At 46.6% G+C, this 21285-nt stretch overlaps 1 protein-coding gene across 1 annotated transcript in view; it reads right to left on the reverse strand.

Moving 5' to 3' along the window:
• Positions 1–21285, reverse strand: part of PLXNA2 (plexin A2) — a 222069-nt gene that overhangs the window by 58613 nt on the left and 142171 nt on the right. The window contains exons 6-11 of the mRNA XM_005540704.5: positions 18408–18531; positions 16321–16474; positions 15620–15716; positions 12385–12499; positions 4008–4208; positions 2085–2181 (exon numbers count right to left, since the gene is read on the reverse strand). Coding sequence (XP_005540761.3) covers positions 2085–2181; positions 4008–4208; positions 12385–12499; positions 15620–15716; positions 16321–16474; positions 18408–18531 — 788 coding nt within the window. The remainder of the gene's footprint in view (positions 1–2084; positions 2182–4007; positions 4209–12384; positions 12500–15619; positions 15717–16320; positions 16475–18407; positions 18532–21285) is intronic.

Below are 21285 nucleotides of genomic sequence, written 5' to 3' on the forward strand. Positions count from 1 at the left end.
TCCCCAGAGAAGGCAAACTGGCTACTTAAATGGTAACATTTGGAGTGTGCAAACCCTTTGTCTTTGCTTTTGTCTCCTGCTGACTTATAAGTGCTAGTATAACCAGCGAATTAGTGGAACTGTGCTTCAGGTTCAGGAACCTGGTCTTAGCTCCTTGCCTGCTGAGATTTCGAGTTAAAAGTAGAATTCTCCAAAAGCAAAACACGTAAAACTCATTTTTCCACTCTTTTGGACAAGCACATATAAGCTTTCAGGACCAGGTGGTATGCCATTGCTGGAAGTGAGATACATGCCCCAGGGAAAGTGTAATTTTAACATTCTTCCCATAGGTCTTCATCCTGTTCCTCTGCTGTGTCCAGTATCCTTTAGTCCCAGCTGCAGGGCCTATATTTAAATACCCTCATGCTTATCGCTTTGTAAGGTAGAGGAAAGGAAATGGGAATCTTAAAATGAATGAGTACACACTGAGCATCTATAAATATGTACCACATGGTCCATACCCATGAGCTCATGTAAAGGGGAACAGCCATTCATCTGAGTTCACACAGCTGTAAGTGAAAGAGCCAGCAGGTGAACCTCGCTTTGCTGGATTCTAGAACCTAAGTTTTTAAACAGTGTGGTCCTCTCCATCCAGCCCAATGCGCAGCCTGCAGTGACACTCAGGCTGGCGGGTGGAGGCGATACGAATGTGAAGACAACACTGTCTGTGCACTCTCAGAGCTTCTTCAACATTGTGAGAGTCACAAGCAGAGTTTCTGATGCAACAGCTTGGATGTGGCTGCTCTCTAAGCTCCAGGTGCTAAGGCAACCTCTGGGATCTGAGCCCAGATTCCCAGCAGGGAAAGTGTCTCCTATGTCTTAACAGTGAGAAAGTTTGGCCTGGGTATGAGGAGAAATAGAAAAAAATAATCCTCCTGGCTCAGTTCCTTTCTCCCAGTCTAAGTAGCCTTGATTTTAATGGCAGCATTTGGGACAGGGAGCTACAGCCCTAAAGATGCTGAAAAACTTGCAGCCCCTGCTATGGCCTTGCCGACTACCCCATCTCCATTGGCTGACTCCGCAGGTGGAAGCAGAGGCTTGTGACAACCCTAGCTACTTGAAATGTGGTGAGACATGGGGCTGAGGGTAGGAGAAGGGTGGGGGATAGGAATGTATTCCAGAGGGGAAGGAGTTTAAATCCCACAGTGGCCTAAGCAGCAGATCGTCACAGTGATGTGGCTCAGTTTGCAAGCTCTGAAATTAGACTGTCTTGCTTCCAATCTCAGCTCTTACTATCTGACTCTTGGCCCATTTCTTAATCTCTTTGGGTCTCAGTTTCCTCATCTAAAAAATGAGAATAATAATAGTACATACCTCTCAGAGTTATTGTGATGCTTAAGGAAAATAATTTCTAATAAATTACTTAGTGAGTGCCTACCCATCATGAGTGCTCATCATATTGGAGTCACTTTTATCATTCTTGAGAGCAGGGTGGAATCTTGGTATTTGCTGCACTGAGTGTCGGGCCTAACTGGCACATGGGAGGAGCTTGACATGGGTTTATAGGACAATGAGTAAGGGTCAGTCTCATGGAGCACCCCTCCTTCTTCAGCCAGATCCCCTTCTTGAACTTCTTTGCTCCAGATGTGAGCTGGACTCTGCATGCGGCTCTCTCCCGCCCACCTCAGGAACAGGAGGGCAGCCTTATAAACCTTCTTTGTGCAGTGATCATGACCAGGGCCAAGGACAGGGGAACAAGAGCCTGATTGGAAACAATATCTCCATTTCCAGGGAAACTGGCCGGACGTTCCTGCCTGCTGTTCTCCTAGGTCAGGTTCCACAGACACTTCAAAGCCTGCATGAGCCAAAGAATAACGTGGATGGGCCGGCAGCCGCCCGGCGGATGCTCTGGTTGTAATAAAACAGGGCTCCCAACAGGACTCCTTTGATGGCTCCAAATGTTGCTTTAGGATCCTCTGAAAGGTTCCGCTGACAGAGGGAGTGTATTATTCATGGCACAGCGGCTGGCTGGCTCTGATCCCTCCGGCCCCAGTCTTTCCCGGGTCGTGAAAAGATCAAACTTCTACCTGGAAGTAGCCGCTTACCTTTCAGGTCCTGAGGGTTGTCAATGATAAAATTGCCATTCCACACCACAGCGAAATCCACGGCCAGGTTGCTGATGTCCATGCCATCATACTGGTACTGTAGGGAGACGGGCAGAGGCACGGGGCTCACGCGACTCTCTATCACAGGGGTCAGGGATGCAGGGAAACCCTGCGTGCCGCTCAGATTATTCCCATGATGCCCTTTCCCTGGATCCCAGTCACTAATGCCAATAGAATCCCACCCAAGCCTCCTGGGTTGGCATTCAGTTCCCCGCATAATCAAATGCAAACCGACTCCTCCAGCCTTCTCCTCCACAACTCTCCTGTGGAAAGCTTTGAATCTACTGTTCTCCAAACACATCTTCTTAAGCCCGTCTCCGTCTTTGTTGAGTTCCTGTCTCATAAGGAATGCAACCCTCTCCTTACAACCTCCAACCTTTTAGCCCACCGTATTCTTCCAGCCCAGTTCAGCTCTACTTTCCCCAGGAGTCCTCTCCGACCACCCTGCAGACCTGTCCCAAACTGTCCGTCCCCTGGTGTTGCCACTTTCTGTCTTGCACTGGATCTGCTGTGCCTCTTTTCACGTGTCTCCATAGAAAGTCCATATGTCTCCGGAGGCAGAGGTAATGCCCTCTTACTACTCTTGTAAGGCCGAGAGTCTCATCAAGCAGTCACCCGGCCAATCCCTGCGGTGGCCCTCTATTTCCACACGAGCCTTATTTTAGCCAACGGTCCACTAGGGAGAAGCGCCCACAGCTTTCTGGGCACACATCTCATCAGCCCTACCACTAAAGTCCTCTAGCTGTGGCCAGGAGTTTATGACTTTCTCTCTTGTGCTGATCCCACAGAAGACATGTATGCCCTTCACACACTTCAGAAATAACACCCCTGGGTGGCCAGTCCTGGCACCCTGTGAAGGAGACCTCGGGGCATCTCCCCGATCCCCCACTCTTCAGCTCTGAAGGGCATGTCACTGTCAGCCTTCTGCTCCCGCCCTCCCCTGCCCCTGCCTCCCTTTGTTGTGTCCCGTTTCTTTCTCATCTGCCTTCCCCTTGCGCTTGGCGGCCTTCTGCCGATTACAAATTCTATCAAGCGCCTGTGACCTGGGAATCTGACAGCTCCCTGATAAGAGGCCCAGATTCCCTTTATCTCTCCCAGGCGAATTAGCTTCCCTCAACACCTTTGTCACTTCCTCCTCTCCCGCATCTCCAGCTGACCCCCCACAGTGGGAGACAGGGAGCTGGCAGACAAAAAGATCTTCTTGGGGTTAGTATTATAATTAAACACCTCATGCTCTCTGTCTACCATTCAGGATTGGTTTAACCCTTGCTGCTCTTGAAATTCACTGCTTCCTCCTTCCCCCTCCTCCCACCTCCCCTCTTCCCATCGCACTTCCTGTTCCTCTCTTCTCCAGCTTTCGCCTGCGGAGCACTCTCCCGGTGATTCACTCCCTGAACAGGGATAGGAATGGGGTGTGGGGTGGAGTTGACTTGCTCTGGCTCAAGTTTCACTGAAGACAAAAAGAGGTGCTCTTTCAACTTCAGAAAGGTCCATGATGTGATTATTTGACAATGCACGCCTGTATCAAACATCTCATGTAGCCCATAAATGCATACACCTACTGTGTACCCACAAAAATTAAAAATAAAAAAAATTAAAATTTAAAAAGTCAACTTCAGAAAGGGCACAAAGATCTCAGTGTCTGCCATGAGGGTCCTCATGAAACTGTCTCCTCTGGCACCAGACACCTGCTCTGCTCTGGCTCAGCGGCTAGGGTGCTGGCTGGCTCCTGCGACCCTGGGGATGTGGGCTTACCCTGTGAACCTTGAAGGCTCTGGAAGCCAGGGCTGGCCACACTGAGGCCCCAGCACGAGTGTGAGAGGAAGCCCTCCTCCAGGCAGGGCCCAGCCTGAGTTCTCTTACCGAGCTGTTCTGGCACTGAACGCTGGAGCTGTTGAAGCGCAGGGCAGGGACCCGGTGGATGGCCCCTTGTATGTTGAGGACACACTCGTAGCCTCGCTGGCCGGACTGCGGCTGGGGCAGGTTTCGCGCCTTCAGGGTGATTGGCTTTACCTCCCCGACTGGAATCAAGATCTCCTCCGTGGGCACCAGCTGGGGACAGTCCTGGGGGAACACACGAAGAGGCTCCATCGGTCCCCTGTTCATGCTGTACTACATGCCTGGGCCAGGCAGGCCCCTCTTGTATCAGGCGGGCTGCCCAAGAGCAGAACATCACCTCATGTAAGGCCCGTGGAGTGGGCAGGGAAAATGGAATCGCTCTTAGCTCCTGGGCTTTGATATTGTCATCCCCATCCCACAAGTTGTCCTGTATCTGCTGTGTGTGTTACAATGCAGGAATTAATTTTCAAGCACAGTGTGGCAGGCTGTGGATTTTATCTCCTGAGACACTGGATAAAAGAGCCTCCACGTGTCCCTGTCCCCAACCTGGCACCCCTACCTCTGGGTTTCATCTCGTTTCCCGGCTCCAGATACTCGGCCCCTTGCATTGTCCAATGCCTGGGGCGTCCGTTATCAGCAGCTTCAGCTTCCCAGCACCGACTGAGCTGGGCTTTCCAGGAGGTGGATCAAGCCCTCCCAGCAATACTCTAAACACTTGCTCTGGTTTTTTTTTTTTTTTTTCTTTTTTTAAATCTCATTTCATTACCAGGCCCTGCATGAATGCCATGTTGTTTTGGAAAACAAAACCAAAGAGAAAGTCTTGGTAGGGAGGGGCTTTGGGAAGGACCATGAGAGAGAGACAGTGAGAAAGACAGATTGATTTTCTGGAGTTCCATGACTAGATGCCGATTCTCCACCAGAGGTCAAAGGGCCACCCCACTGTGCCAATCTCCTCTTTCTCCTTCTCTCCTCGGGAAGATGAGCCCAGTAGCCCCTGGCAGTGATGATGTGGGAACCACCTCCACGGGGAATCACTAGCGAAATTCTCACAGAAGGCTTCCCTTTCTCTGTCCCCTTCTCCTGGGCAGTCGTTCTTAGGGGGAACTTCTGGGAATGTCTGGGGGCTGATGCTGCTACAGGGCCTGCAGAGAGTGTTACTGGTATTGATGCCAGGGGCTAAGATTGCTGGAATTCCTACAAGGTGTAGGACGTGTTCAATGACAAAAATATTGTCCTCCTAATGGCAAATGCAATAATTAAGAAGCCTTGTACAATGCCGGCACAGCCTCACACAGGGAATCTCTTGGGGCCGCCTCTTGTCACGGTGTGGCTCAGGCTGTTGCCTCTTTTCTCTGGGCCCCACTTGCAAGCCATTCAGCATCTGGCCCCTGCCTACCTCCCTCTGAACTCTGTGGTTCTTGCACATAATAGTCCAGCCATACTGAATGTACGGTTAACTCTGAGATTTCATCTCCCTTACAGGATCTGCCTCTGGCCCTTTGAACACGCTTTTCCATCTATCAGAAACACCCACTCCTGCCTGTCTTCCTCCTGCTGCTGCCTGACTTCAACCCCTCTTTCAGTTGATTACCTCTTCTTTTACTTTTTTGTTTTTTTAATCATCACCTTCTCTGAGAATGAATAATTGATTACCTCTTAATCAGCCTTCGAACTCGGCCCAGTTTCTTCTCTGCAAGGCCGTCCCTGACCCTGTCCCCGCAATGGCTTCAGGATGGGTTATGAATATTCACCCATGATTGCTTTTGACCCACAGAATTACAATTTCTTGATTTGCTTTCCTCACTGGGCTGTGAGCTTCTTGAGGATTAGGCTGCATCTTACTCACCGCCATCTCCCCAATCTTTCTGCCAGTGCTCGACATGTAATGGACACTTGGTCATTGCTTGTGGGAGGGTAAATGGAAAATAAAATAAAGCGACCTGTGAAAAAATCTTTTTTTTAAGCTCCAACTTTGTAGATTCTTTAGAGATGAGGTAAAGCCTGCCTTCTGGACTTGAAGAGACTTGAGAAGGCATTCGGTTCTCAAAAGCCGGAGTTGGAAATAGTCATAGGTTTTGGAGTCACGTGATTTCTGAAGTGGCATGTCTGCATTTACTAAGGACAATTTATGAAGAACTCGATCCGGGGGAAATTCTGCACAGAAACCTACCTAAGAGGGTCTGGACACACCTGCAGGCTTACTGGTGTCATCCTTTGTCAGCTGGCCACCTGCATGTGAGGACTCCAGGCAGGCAGGGCCTCCACGAGAGAGAATCATAAGGCAATCCCAGAACAGATGGGTCCCTGTTTAGGAGCCAGTCACTCAAGCTGCCAACTCATAAACTTGCTCTTTACTGCACTTTTACTTTCATTCCCTGCAGGCACTCTTGACAGACTCTTTCATATATTTATAGCCAAAAAAAAAAAAAAAAAGATGAGCACCACTTTAGGGAAGCCCAGGCATCTCATGGAAAAGGAGATAACACTTCCTGTTAGCAGCTAAAAAATCTCCATCAAATCTAATGTTAGAATTTAAGTTGGAAATAAGGCTGAGGTATAATGGTCTCTCTCTCTCTCTCTCTCTCTCCCTGTGTGTGTGTGTGTGTGTGTGAGAGAGAGAGAGAGAGAGACAGAGAGAGAGAGTAAGAGAGAGAGAAATTTTCTTACTCCAAACCAGCTGATGAATTGTAAATGATGAGCAGTTGTTTTTCATCTCTAATGAGCTTAGACAACAAATTCAGATTTCAGTAGCAGGATCTTAAAGATGTGCTTTTGGAAGTATGATGTCTGGGGTTAGTAAAAAAAAAGATTGTTGAATCCTTTTAACTTGGACCAAAAAAACGTATACTTTTATATAGATGTTCTGTGTAATACCTATATATAACACAAATGTTACCTATATGTAACACACACACACTTTCACCTTTTCGGCTTGGCTAAGTCCAGTCCAGCCTGGAGGTTGGAGAATCATGAGTAGACTTTATGAGTACTATTATATGAGGTTTTTTTTAAGGGATTCTAGAATTTTAGGACATTTTCCATGGTCTGCTGTTTCAGATTTTTTAGAATGAAATTTAAGGATAACAATTAAGGTCTTCCCAAATGCTGAACTAGGCCCCAAGATTGCCCTCGTAGAAAAAGAAAGTCTTATGCTTTGTTTCTTTATTTGGCGATTACTCTCAGGTCAGACAGAATAGGATTTTTTCCCTTCTATTCTCTAAGGCAAAGGAAAGAAGTGGTTGGTGCCCCAGGTACGCTTTCTTCATCTTGAGAAACAGGTAGACACAGGGCTTTCGGGTTGTGAGATGATTCTGGTGAGTATATTCATGAAAGATCTGTGAATCTTGGGTGGAAATTGCAGTGGTAAGGGCTGAAAGTGGGTGGAGGAGACTGGCATCCCATAAAATAGCCAAGTTGTTGAAACTTCAATATCTGTGGGGCTTGAGGATGGTGAAGGGTTTAATTAGATACAATGAGGCCCCTTCCAACCTGTTTGCTTCTGTGGGTATATACACACACAAGCACACACATGTGTACGTACACATATAGTACCTGTCTTATGAACAAGAAAGCAAATCATCCTAAGATGCTTTTCCTGCAGAATGTTAAGACTGTTGTTCACATTCTTAAAATACTGATTGCTACCTCGGATCCTCACAGCCTTCTGAGTGATCTCTTTGGGTCATCTTCGTTCTCTTCTGTCTCTAGGCCAACTGGAGTCAGAATCACCTCCTCAGCAGCAATCTTAGTTTAAACCAAGACTTAAACTTGTGGGAATATCCCAGGGGTGGAGGTAGGCTGGGGAAGAGGAAACAGGTGCAGGGAGAGCAGGGACCTTGGTGTAGGAGCCCTACGAGTCTTGGGCTCACACTGCCCACCCGTTTAGCTGTGCTCTGCCAGCTTCTGTGCTGGGGACCCTTTAGCCTTCTGAGGCAACTTCTCCCATGTGGAAATGGCATTATCTTCACCCACTGGACTTCAAAGAGAGAGCAGCCAGCATCCTGGGAAGCTAATCGGATTTATTTGGTTCTATCTTTCCCCGGGACAGGGCATAAAGGAGATATTTATGTATCTACATCTCACTAGGCCTGGTTTAGCCATGGAGGGAGATGAGCTTTAAAAGCTGAAAGGCATACATCTTCCCGTGCACACCCGCTTGCTAACACCATGTCACAGCCTGATCTGGCCCAGGGAGAAAGAGATCTGGGGGGGCCCCGTCAGAGATCTGCTGGGCTCTGAGTGCTGGAAAGGTCTGACTCATTACCTTAAGAGAACTTCACAGATGGTTTAATTGAAAGTCAGTTTCCTCATCTATAAAATGGTGCCAATAATATCTGACAAACCTAGATTGCGTGAAGGAGGAATATCAATGTGTGTTGTAAGTGGTAATATGCTGGATTAACAATTGTTAATATTACTGTCTATTCGTCGTGTGTGTGTGTGCACGCGTGTGTGTGTGAATGCAGAATCAGTGGACTTTAACTTATTCAAGTTTGAAAAATTGTCTCTGAATCCTAATTTCTGCATTTATTTGATGATCATAGGAAAGCTGTTTAACTTATTTAAACCTCAGTCTATTCATCTATAATATCCACTTCATAGAGTACTTAAGGTTAAATTATATATATATGCTGCATATATAATAAGTACTAATATTTTTATTTTTGACTTGCATTTGCTCTAGCACAGCTGTTCTTCATTGTCAAGCCTAAAGATGGAATTGGTCCATCAGGCTTCTGGAAAGATGTGGGCAGATTTACCTCACATGCTGGCTGTCTTTTTATCTGGAAATGGCACCACTGACCCATCTTCTATGGGCAGTTTCTCCATCTGTGGAGATGGATTTGTGCTGGCTTATCCATGGCCTGAACCCTAATGACCAATAGCGAAGGACCAGGTTGAAGTCAGGCCAGCAAGTGTGGCTGTGACCATGGAAACAAACAAGCTCACAGGCCCTGATTTTCTGTAGAAAGCATACCGTACTCAGCTTTTTTGGATGCCTGAGTTCTCTGTAGCCTTGGGCAAAATCCCGACATTTTTAGCTTTCTGGCTACTACAGATGTCAAATATAAATTACATGAAATTGCAGGGCTGTTGTGAGAATCCATTGAAATTCCAAATGTCAGTGGTTCTCAATCTTTAGCCTCATCTGGGATGTGTCCCAAGATTTTGAATTTCTATGAGTTCCCAGGTGATGCTGCTGCTGCTGGTCCCTAAGCACACTTTGAGAACTTCTGGCACATGTGAAGAAATTATAAATGTGTGATACATTAATGTTGCTATATTAATCAATGGAGCTAATCAGTTATATATTGTTTCTAGGAAGCAGACAGACATAAGATTTTGATTCAAAGTTGGGAAGGGAGGCTTACTGGAATTCTAAAATAGATATTCTAGGAACCCCTAAAGAGACAGCTAAGGTATTTCCAGTTAGCTGGAAATCTAGGGGATTCTAGTTCCGCAAACTACATGAAAATATCAGCTGGGATGCCTGAGAGAGTAAGGGACACCCTACCCAAGTTGGGCACGTGCATCTTTGCTGTTCCTCAAATTTTCAGGGATAAGGTTCTCCTAAAGCAGAACTTTGGACAGAAAAGAGTGGGGCCTGGCTGCTGTTTGCTGAAAAGGAACATGTGGCCGGTTGTGGTTAAGAGCTAAAGCAGTATTTTAGGAAGCCCCGGAAGTGGCCCTGGCAACCTCGCTGAGAATCTGCATCCTGTTTCCTTTCCTGAGCAAAGTTGGGAGCTGGATGGAGTCTGGGCTTCCCTCACAGCCCTCTGGACAGTCAATTCCTGGGGCCATGCCAGGGACCAATGCACGGGAGCATAAGAGAGAGAGCAGCCATCCACCATTCCTACTCAAGGCAATGGGGAGATGAAGGGAGACTAAGGGGACTGCTCTTCCCCAACCCTAAGACACAGACATCAAGGAGAGAAAATGAAACAAAAGGAGGTGGGGAGTCTCTGAGTTTGCCCGCAGGTCCCTTTTGTTATTAATTTAATCCTGAGTTGCAGGGAGGCAACAGTTTCTCTTGGCCCAGCCCTGGAATGTTGAATCTCTCATCCATGGCTGACAGGGAGCTGTATTTCAGTGACTTCTGAACGGTGTGAGGAAGGCCGGGCCTGCTTCCAATTAGCCTGCAGGGGCTCAGCTCTCTGGCCTCCACACACACCCCAGCAGAGTTTATTTATCTTGCTTTGAGTGACACTCTCGTGCCCTTGCTCCAGCTGCAGGTCGCTTTCAGGCTTGGCTTTGGGTTTCTCTTGGCCTGAGGCGGGCAGCCTCAGGAGAAAGTGGAGCAGCTGCTCTTTCTTGTCTAGATTTGTACTTCACCCAATCTCTCTGTATCCTGGGGGCCACCTCAATCTATTTTATTAAGGAACTTTCAAAGTGGTCCATGTCAAGGTTAGTTTCTGAGACTGTGTCTCACACTCTCACTGCCCAGACTTCACCCCTGCGCAGGCCTCCCATGGTGGCACTGCTGTTCCTGGCTAGGTCTGCCCCTCTAAGCCATTCTTCCATTGGCTCCCAAGCTGTGGTGCCCACTCCCACCCCTCCCTGCAGTTCTGCCCTTTTCTCTGAGTGAGAGCAGTTTCACACCCTTGCAGAATTCCAGGGCTAGAATTAATCTCCAGTGTCCAGGAAGGCTGGTGTACGGTTTTTAGGGCAGCTGCATCAAAGCATACCAACTGGCTAGAGGAAAATGCTTTTCTGAAAGGTTCTCAGGGCACTAGATGCCTAGTTTCGTCACGCTGAGGCACCCGTGGATGGGTCTGTTTGAAAAGCCACCTGTGGCGCCTATGTTTTTCCCTTTCGAGACAGGCAAATTCCATTTTTCTGACTGAACATAACACCTGTTGTTTCATAAACGAAGAAGAGTTCGAGGGGGTATGTGTTTGAGAAACATTTCAGAGTCGATTTTCTTATGCTTAGCCATGGAAGCAACCAGCACTGCTATCAAGATTAGAAGACACGAGACTCCATTACTTGAAATCTTAGACAAATTGACACAATTGCCATCAATGGGATTCAAATAGAGATGTCATTGGTTCATCCATTCTTTCATGCATGTATGCATTCTACAAACATTTGCTAAATAAGACACTGAAGATTTAAAGATAAGATGTAGTCCTTGCCTTCAAGGAGCTTGTAGTCTAGCGCAAGAGGAAGATGTGTATAGAAAGGCTATAGTAGGCCGGGTGCGGTGGCTCACACCTGTAACCCCAACACTTTCAGAGGCCAAGGCAGGTGGATCATGAGGTCAAGAGATCGAGACCATCCTGGCCAACATGGTGAAACCCTGTCTCTACTAAAAATACAAAAATTTGCTGGGCATGGTGGTGTGCCCCTGTAGTCCCAGCTACTCAGGTGGCTGAGGCAGGAGAATCACTTGAACCCGGGAGGCAGTGATTGCAGTGAGCTGAGATCATGCCATTGCACTCCAGCCTGGTGACACAGTGAGAATTCGAATCAAAAAAAAAAAAAAAAAAAAGAAAGACTACAGTAGTATATAAAAATGCTACATTTTCACTTATTACCATTTTTGGATTTTCTAAAATATAGAGTAAGAGAGGAATATGCATATATATGCACACATGCATTTGGGCGACTACGTAAGGTCTCTATAGTTGTTCAAACCCAACTGGCCACCCTGGGGTACGAAAAGCATTTGACACAAGAAAGGGAGACTGAGCAACCAGGCTTCACTGTCCTGAGACATGCTATGAATATGTAAGAAAGTTGACATCAGTGAATAATCATTGAATGGAGTATCCATGAGAAAGATAAGAAATTTGATATTTCACTGTGTTGCTCACAAAGGTGTGTCAGGCTTTAGGGACGGAGCTTCGACTATAATAAAACAGGACTTTTAGCAATGCCTGGTTCTTTTCACTAGCTGAATTTTTCTCACTTTCTACAAGGCCACCCACCCAGTTATACATCAGAGTCAAAGAATCACTGAATTTTAGAGTTGGAAGAGAAGTTGGCATGAAAGAATGGTTGGGAGTGAATGTTCTATTGAACTAGACTATGTCTGCAGCCAAGCAAAGGGCTAGACTCAAAGAATAAATGCCATTCACTACACTCTTCTAGACCAGGGAGTCTGTTTGGTTGAATATGTTTCCTCTAAGCTTTCAGTCTCAACCCCCAGTTACCTTTGCGCTTTTGAATGCATAGAGTCTTAGGAGTCTAGTAGATATAGCCTCTGCCTCTGGGGTCATTTGCTGCTACTTTTTTCAGCTTTATAATAACAGGCTTTCTAGCATGTAGAATTTCTGGCAAGATGGCCAAGATGGACCAGGGCAAGAAAATGGCCAAGCCATTGGACTGACCATCTAAGGAGAGAGGGGCCACTCAGACTCACTGGGAACACTGCCATGTTAGGGTGAGCCCTTCTTACCTCTGAAATATTGATCCGGCCCTCCTGGAAGGAACAGGTGGTAGGGTCATGAGTGCAGAGGTTGCGGTACTTGCACCAGTGGCAGCGGAAGGCGCTGTTGACACAGGACAGGCACCTGCAAGGACAGAGATGGTGAGAGGCAAAGAAGAGAACAAAGAGGGAAGGTGGCATGTGTCATGATAGAAGTCTGTTAACCTGTGTTTAAATCCTAGTCTCATTCTCAGGAGGGAAGACTGGTGGGCCATCCTTTAGCCTCGAGAATTGTGGATTCTCCATCCATCATATTCGTGGGAACAGAAAATTGGAAAGAAAATGAGACCAGATAATAGTATAGTATAACTTTTACAAAGCAGGGGTGTGCTTGTATAAGCTCATGAGAACTTTTTATTCACATTTTCAGGAATTTTGCAAGCTGGTAGATATCATGGTAGTAGTTTGAAATCGGCCATGGTGGAAATAGTTGCGCCACAGAATTTGGCAATGCTGCAAACTAGGTTTTCTTCTGAATGCTGGTGGCTAAACATTTCCCAATATTTCACTGTTTGTAAAGACAGGGTAGCCGACAGAGCACAGGGAAAGGAGTTCGGCAGATCTGATTATAGACTTGCCTCTGCCGCTGACACTGGGGTCACACTGAGTAAGTCACTTCACCCTCTGAGTTGGAGTATCTTCATCTGCCTGTAATAAAACATTCCTGACTGTGCCACAGGGCTGTTTGGTGTCAAATGAGATAATGTATAGAAAATGATTTTGAAAAGTGCCATGCTAAATGTGAGTATTATTGTCAAGTGCTTAAATTACCTATTATTTCAACCTCTTAAACAACATTTGATGTTAACAATTGGTTCATATCATCTGTGTTATTGGGCTTGGGGGAGCAAACAGTATTAAGTGGTAACTCTGTCCCACTCCCCCAGGCACGGAACAATAGGATATGTGTGTGGTATGTGGTTTTCTTGCCAGGGTGAGCACTTCTTTCCTTCCAGTTTCACCTGGAGACTGTGTATATTCTTTTGGCTCTCTGTGTGTAATCAGGTCATTGTAATGGAAATGAGTTTTGCAGGTGGGGTTAGTCTTGCTCCTCCTTGCAGTCCCCCTACTCTAGTCTTTCACAACTAGGCCAATCTGGAATGGACAGGACCAGGTCTGCAGTCTGGCGCCACCTGGTGGGGCTCTGATTACATTTAAGTGGTTGGGGCTTGATCCAGGGGTCACCGGCTCACAGGCCATAGTATGTTAGGTTTGTTAGCCCATTTACACTTCATCTTCCCATGCAGAGCATTTTTATCCCATTCTCCATTGCCCAGACTTTTTTAGCTTCTGAGCTTCATGCTATCTCATGTACTCTCAGATAGGCTGGTTCTTGGTAACATCTTACGATTCAGCAAATAAATAATGAAAATGGATCAAAGGCCTCGGGAGGATGGTTATTGGGGCTCTAGCTACATGTGGCTCTTCCACTGGCTATCTTTGTGACCTTTATTGTAGCACTAATCTTTCTGTGGGTCTCAGTTTACTTTTATTAAAGTAAATTATTGAAAGGAGGGGACTATACTTGATTCCACGAATTTTAACTGAATTCCAGTAAAGAAGGGCAAGAGAGACAGTGTTTGGCATTAAAATGGAATCTTTGCTGTCAAGGAGACCTGCTTTTTTTTTTTTTTTCTGTTAAAACTTGCTGCCTGTGACAGCATCTGTGTTGCCATAGCAATACATATTTGAAAGTGGTGACATCATACTGGGTTGCCATGGAGATAAGATTGCTCTCACAAATAATAGATTCCATCACCACCATGTTGGAGTTTGAGAAGGAGGTAAGAGGTTCTGTTGCCAAGATGCTTGCCATTCCCAAAGCAGGGTTTGCTGGGATTCAAATGCAGTGGTTAGAGGGCAACTTTGTCTATTTCAGCTTCAGTCCCTTTCTGGCCTCCCTGGTTCCTGCCAGGCCTTTTCAATAACTTGTTCTGTCTTTCTCAGTACATCTATTTATTTGTCCCAATGGGGCTCCTTCCTTGACTAATGTAGAGACCAAAGAACTCCAGAAGATTATTCTAATTATGAAAATCAAAATCAGAAAAATGGAGAATAAGGAGGACTAGCTTATTTGCCTCTTCTAATGACTAAAGATTCCTTTAGGGTTTAGCTGCAAACAGACCCTCTCCCCATCTTGATTGCTGAGTCCATCATGCCCATAGCTTGGACCCTACAGACTGGATACCCCTGAAGTCCTGACTATGATGTGGATCCCAAGTGGTTCCTGCCCTGGGCAATAGGAAAGATGAGTCTGTAAACATTGCGAATCACTGCCTCCTCTGATATGGAGCTGTTCATTGACCTTTCCCCTTGCTGAATGTCCAGGGTTTTTGGTCCTATGACCCTTATGTGGCTCTATTACAGAGGCCTGTGCTTCCTTCTTTCTAAACCAAATGGTGTATGAGTTCCCAGCTTCTGTGGAAAGGGTCTCAGTTTCTCTACCAGAGAGGATCAGCAGAAACTAAATAGGGGTTTCACTCCCTCCATTTCTGCTTTTTCCTTGTGAAATGTTCCCAGCTTCTCACACAGTTGTGGAGTCTTATAGCGTGTGGGCACCAATTGGCAGACATTCAGCTGCTGGAATGGCTGGTGAGGTCAGTAGAACTAAAGTCAAGCCACACTGAAGGCTGTGGTTTGGCCTGTCTGGTTTCCCTTCCTCTGAAAAATTTTGAAGGATGTATTTAAAAAATGATGGAGTGAAGGTCTCTGCTCTACCTCCCCATCGAGGTCTTTTTATCATGTGCTGAGAGAGGCTACTTTCCCCCTTCCCTGCTCCTCCTCTGTGGGTGACTGTGTGCATAGCCGAGTCCCTATCTCAGAATCCCTCTTCATCAGGTTGTGGGTGACTCTACTCACTGTCAGCCTCTACCTTCAAAGTCACCACCAACTGATGGAAAATGAAGAATTTTTTTTACGGTTCCTGTTCTATGACTCTCTTTTTACTATCATGGCCTGAGAGTTGGGGGTTAGTTGTGTTGGGGTGGCGTCCAAGGATTCAGAGACTATAGAGAGTAAATACCATTTGGTTTAATATGGTAATATTTATGTATAGTATTCTGTCCAAACAAAGTGTCAGGCCCCATGGGGAAACTGTGAGGTGACTACAACATGGTTCCTGTCCTAAAGGAGCTTAGCATCAAGGGGGAGAAACCCCAGACCCACATCCAGACCCAAAGCAAGACCCTTTCTAATAAGGACTTACAGTTGGTGGGCACTGCAGTTGTAAAACTTGAACTCGGTGCTGACAAATATCTTCCCTGTCTCCTTGGACCTCAGCTGTAGCTCCAGCCCAAACCAGTCTGGAAAAACAAACAAAAAAGGACGGGGTTGGGTAACAACGTGGGGACCCAGTGGACAGCCACAAAAATAAAATGTAAGCCATGAAGCCACCACAGGGCTCTCTTAGGATGCAGATACTATGTGGAACCTGCCTGAATCATCTCTTCTCCTCCCAAGGGACTCTCTTTGGGTAAATACCAGCCCACCCCTCAGACCCAGACTTCCTTTGCCTGCAGGGAGGAAGAAGCAGAATTCCATGGAGCCCCTTACGTTGGTCAGCCATGCTCCATTACTGAAAGGATTTCAGAAATATTAGGTCTGAGCCCCCAGTTCTGTGGAGAGATCCACTAAAAAAACTACTGAGGGAAGCCACTCCATTCCTGGGAAGGACGGGCTATCTGGAAAGATGCTGTGTTCTGTGTAGCCTTAACTGAAAGCAGAGCAAGGGTTTTCCTTCCTGAAATTCACTTTGGGGCATGACAGTTTGCTTTCAAACTTAAACAAGTTGTCTAAGCCAATATTAGTATCTGGTATAAGAAGACTGTGTGCCTGGTTCTTGTGACCCCAGCTTCCTCAGTATAGAGAAGCCCCTCATTTGTGGCTCTCATGGCAGATACTTCTTACCTTGATCCAGCGGGATGACAGGGACATCCTTGGGCCCAGGTGAGATGCAGATGACCTGGCTCCCTGACACCTGCCCCTCCACCTCCGTCAGGTTCCCAAAGGCACAAGCAATACCCGCAGATAGATCAGGAGCATCACTCACTACCAGGCTGAGCTGTGGGAGGAGCAAAGAGATGATGCCAAAGACAGACCTCAGGAGACCTGGGCTCCAGGCCCAGCCCTGCTATGACCCACTTTGCTCACTGATCTCCCCTGACCTCATCTATAAAAGAAGGATGTTGGTCTAGGTGGTCTTCCAGCTTTGAACACTGAAGTTACAGTCCTTAATTATTCAATGTTTTTATTAATAATATTATTAATTAATTTTTCCATCTTCTCTAGCATCAGAAAGCCCTACGGGTGGGGGTGCTAGAGGGAAAGGTACCAAAATCCATCTAAGCCTCTGTTCATTTTGACATGAAAACTAATTGCAAGGCACCACGCAAACTTGAAAGCAAGTCATGAACCAAGCCCTTCACAAACAAGGCCTTAGCGGTGCATGGCTCATGGGAGTAAATATCACCAACCTGGAGGTTTACCAGGAGCTCACTAGGTTGGCGGAAGATAGCTAGCTCCTCACCCTGGCTGTCATTCATTAAGAGGCTGCTTCTAAAGGTTGCGGGTTCCCTAGAGTTTCTGCTTCTCTGTTCCATGTGGGCTCTCTGTTCTCTAGCAGCTCCCTTGGAATGGACCAGTAGGTTCATAACGAGCTCAGGGGATCAGAGAAGTGGCCACCAACTGCTTGACATCTGCTATTACCTATGGGTTCCAATCATCTAGGCCAGTGGTTTTCAGCTTTTATGAATTTGAAGATCCTCCTTTTAATAGTGAAAATTATCACAGACTCTCTGAGGAATCTGCTGATGAGAAAATATTCAATGGCAAAATGCTGCTCTAAATCCATTGCACTTTTAAATGAGTTTGTACTCAAATTACCACAATACAGCATCTAAGTGGTATCTGAGTAGGTAAGAAAGGTGACTGGCTTCTTTTGCCCATGAGGTGTGCCCACAGGGTTCATGGTGATGACATCTCGGTGGCCTCCAAGTTGAGGACCATGATGGCGTAGGTAGGTTTCCCTTTGTTTTATTTTTTTAATTGTTAGTAAGGACAGGGTCTCACTATGTTCTCCAGGCTGGTCTTGAGCTCCTGGGCTCAAGCAACCCTCCCACCTCAGCCTCCCAAAGCGCTAGGATTATAGGTGTGAGCCACTGCACCCAGCCTGTAGGTTTCCCTCTGTCTTCCTATCAACACCCAGTGCTGTTTATTTGCAGTGGGTTTCTCAGTCTCAGTGGGCCTCACCTAGCCTTTCCATACATTTGTCTGCTGCTGAATCTCTGCCCCAGTTTCGTTTCCATGGGGCCAAGAGACTTAGGTACAAACTCCCCTGTTTGTTTCCTCAGCTCCCTTGGAGCCAAAAGCTCCTGGTGGGGATGAATGAACTGAAATCTTGGAAGGTTCATTAACTAATTAACATTTGTGAATGCTCATAAAACCTTCAGAATGAAATAATAATGCAGGGCCTGAGGACATCAAATATTTTGGGTTGTACCTTGACAGATAGTTAAGGGCTATTTTATTCTCTTTAATATTCTCTTTAAGCATACACTGACTTCGAATTGAGGCAGTCACTTTCTTGCTCTTATTCTTTCCTCTCTTTTTCTGTCTCTCTCTCTCTCTCTCACACACACACACACACTACTTGCAGATTTCTTTAAGAGTGCAGCAAGTGGAGAATTGTAAATACAGCAGATACTAAAGAATGTGTTATTTGGTATTGGATTGCATTATGTTGCAGACGGTTGTTACTAAATGCAAAATCTAGATTTACCAAATAGATCAATGGGTAATGAATTTGCAGGGAAACTGGAGAATGACTATGTCCTTTACAATAGGCATTGCCATACATTTGCTATAAACATAAAGTCTCCTTACTGGATTTAAAGTCTGATCAATTTACAGATACTTGTGCAAGCGTGAATGGAGCACACCCACACAGGTGCATGCACTGTGCTCCCTCTCCCCATGCCCCTGGATGAGTTACTTACCAACCGACTGTGCTCAGATACTGAGATGCTGCTGGGATGCACTGCGAGGCTCACACACTGGCTGATGCTGGCAGCAAATCGATTGGGTTCCCAGGCCTGTTGGCATTTGTCCCTGCGGGAGCACCTGCCATAAACACAGATTCACAAGAGGTCAGGCCTCTGGGACCCATCTGTTTGGCTCCATTGTCCCCTGGGCAGGATGGGGGTTTGCTGCCCTGAGGCCTGTGTCCTATCTTCTCAAGAAGACTTTTACTGTAGTCCAGAGGGCTTTGGTGACTCCCAGACAGTCTCTGTTGCAGTTAAGGACAGACCGAGAGGGAAGAGGATTAATCCCCAACATAAGAGATGCGGTTTTGACGTAAACAATTGTTAACGGTGGAGGGTGTTCAGGTTCTTGACATCTTGAACAAAGAATTGGACGAAACACACAAACAAAGCAAGGAAGGAATGAAGGGATTTATTGAAAATGAAAGTCCACTCCACGGTGTGGGAGTGGGCCTGAGCATAGGGGCTCAAAGGCCCTGTTACCGAGTTTTGGGGAGTTTAAATACCCTCTACTTGGAGTATGTCTTATGTAAATGAAAAGGATGAAGGAAAGTTACAAAGTCATTTACAGCCAGTGTACGTCTATGGAGAGGATATTTTGCGTCAGAGCTGAAGTGTGAATCAGCCTTACGTTCCCTGCCTCCAGACCTTGTTTTCCTGCCTCAGAATGATTTTTTTTTTTTTGAGACAGAGTCTTGCTCTGTTGCCCAGGCTGGAGTGCAGTGGCAGGATCTCAGCTAACTGCAACCTCCGCCTCCCAGGTTCAGGCAATTCTCCAGCCTCAGTGTCCCTAGTACTTGGAATTACAGGCGCATGCCACCATGCCCAGCTAATTTTTGTATTTTTAGTAGAGACAGGGTTTCACCATCTTGGCCAGGATGATCTCGAACTCCTGACCGGGTGATTCACCCTCCTCGGCCTCCCAAAGTGCTGAGATTACAGGTGTGAGCCACTGCAGCCGGCCCTAGAATGACTCTTTACAGTACTGTGGGATGCTGAGACCAAAGAGTGAGGGCAGCCTGCAGGACCTGAAAAGCAGTACAGCCATGGAAAAGCAAATGAACTTTGGGGCCAAAGAGCCCGGGTTCCAACCCCAGACCTGTTACCTACTAGCTGTGACCCCTTGGACAAGCTACTTAATCTCTCTCTGCCTCAGTTTCCTCAACTGTAAAAAAAATAAGGATTGGCCAGGCACTGTGGCTCACATGTGTAATCCCAGCACTTTGGGAGGTTAAAGTGAGGAGGATTGCTTGAGCCTATGAGTTCAAGACCAGCCTGGGCAACATAGTGGAACCTCATTCTAAAAAAAAAAAAAAAAATTAGCTGGGTGTGGTGGCACAGGCCTGTAGTCTCAGCTACTCAAGAGGCTGAGATGGGAAGGTTGCTTGAGCACAGGAGGTTGAGGCTGTAGTGAGCTGTGATTACACCATTGCACTCTCACCTGGGTGACACAGTGAGACCTTATCTCAAATAAAAAAAAAAGGATGAGGATGATGACAATACCTATTTCACAGGGTTGGTGTAAGCAGTTAGTGCTTAGAAAAGGGCCTGGCACATAGTAGGTGCCATGACAGTGTTAGCCCTTATATTATTAATATTAATGATGCTGATAAGGATTCATATTCTCATTCTCCTCCAGAGAAATTTTTAAGAAAATAGGAGAGGGTCTTGGCAGTGTGGGACAGTCTGCAGATGATCTTGTGGGTGGATTAATGGCTATTTGAAGGCAGTGGCCATGTTTTATTCATTGGGATATTCTACCTGTCACATGGTATATTTTAAATAAATATTTGTGTCACGAAATAATGCCTTGAGACAGAGAGACAGACAAGGCACTGCAGCCAGGGCTGCCTGTCAGAAAACTTGTTTGGCTGTTTCTCCCAACATCTTCATCTCGGGCTCTAGGCTCCCCCTGCCCACAGTGGCAGGTGGGCAGGTGACACCAGCACTCGGGAGCTTCAGGTTGCTGCCTGCCTTGCCACATGGAAACCCGCTCCATGGCTGGTGCCAGTGTATCCAAATCAAATAGCCATAGGGACACTAGCGATTCCACAATTAAGCAGTGATTCGCACCCTAACTCCCCCCAAACTCCTCCCCTCTTCCTTTTCAGGCACATAATGGATCTAAATATGAATGCTGTCAAAGAAAAGAATTATTGAGGTTTAAGTGAATCCTTAAGATAGCTCTAAAGTGAGCTCTTGACTGGAGCCTTTATCTCATTGACTCACTGAAATGGCTCTTTTTTATCATACTATTTATGGCAACAGCCCTAACAGAGATAAATAGCCTTGGAGACAATAACACACTTGCAAGAGCAAGGCATACAGAAGAGACAGGAAGGCTTCAAATCCCCCCACCCCCTCAGAGGCTCCTCAGCCCTCGGCCTCCGTTAAAGAGGCCTCCGTGGGGACCCAGGAGCTGCAGCTTCCCCCATCTCCTCATGCCCGATACCAGGCTGCTGCTCGCAGGCGGGAGAGCGCTGCAGGAGGGTCTGGTGGAGAAGAGAATGACCAGATGCAAAGAAACCTCTGGGTATAAACAGCAAAAATCTTGTTCTCCATGAGCTCTTGGGGCAGAGTAGCCGAGAGACGAGTGCCCTGGTAGGTAGCGAGGACTCTCTGAAGAGTTAAGGAGTTGAGGGAACAGAGGAAACCTGGGACTATCCTGATGTGGCTCATTCCAGCAGTCACAGCTGACCTGCACCACGAGGAAGACGGGGTGGTTTGTGGCACTGGGGAGGCCCAGGCATTGTCGATAGATCTATAGGCACTTGTTCAAGTCGGGGAAAGCAGACGTCCTTGCTGTTGAATAAATGATAATCCCCGATCTATC

Source organism: Macaca fascicularis, chromosome 1 (genome assembly GCF_037993035.2).
Source record: "Macaca fascicularis isolate 582-1 chromosome 1, T2T-MFA8v1.1".
Lineage (NCBI taxonomy): Eukaryota > Metazoa > Chordata > Mammalia > Primates > Cercopithecidae > Macaca > Macaca fascicularis.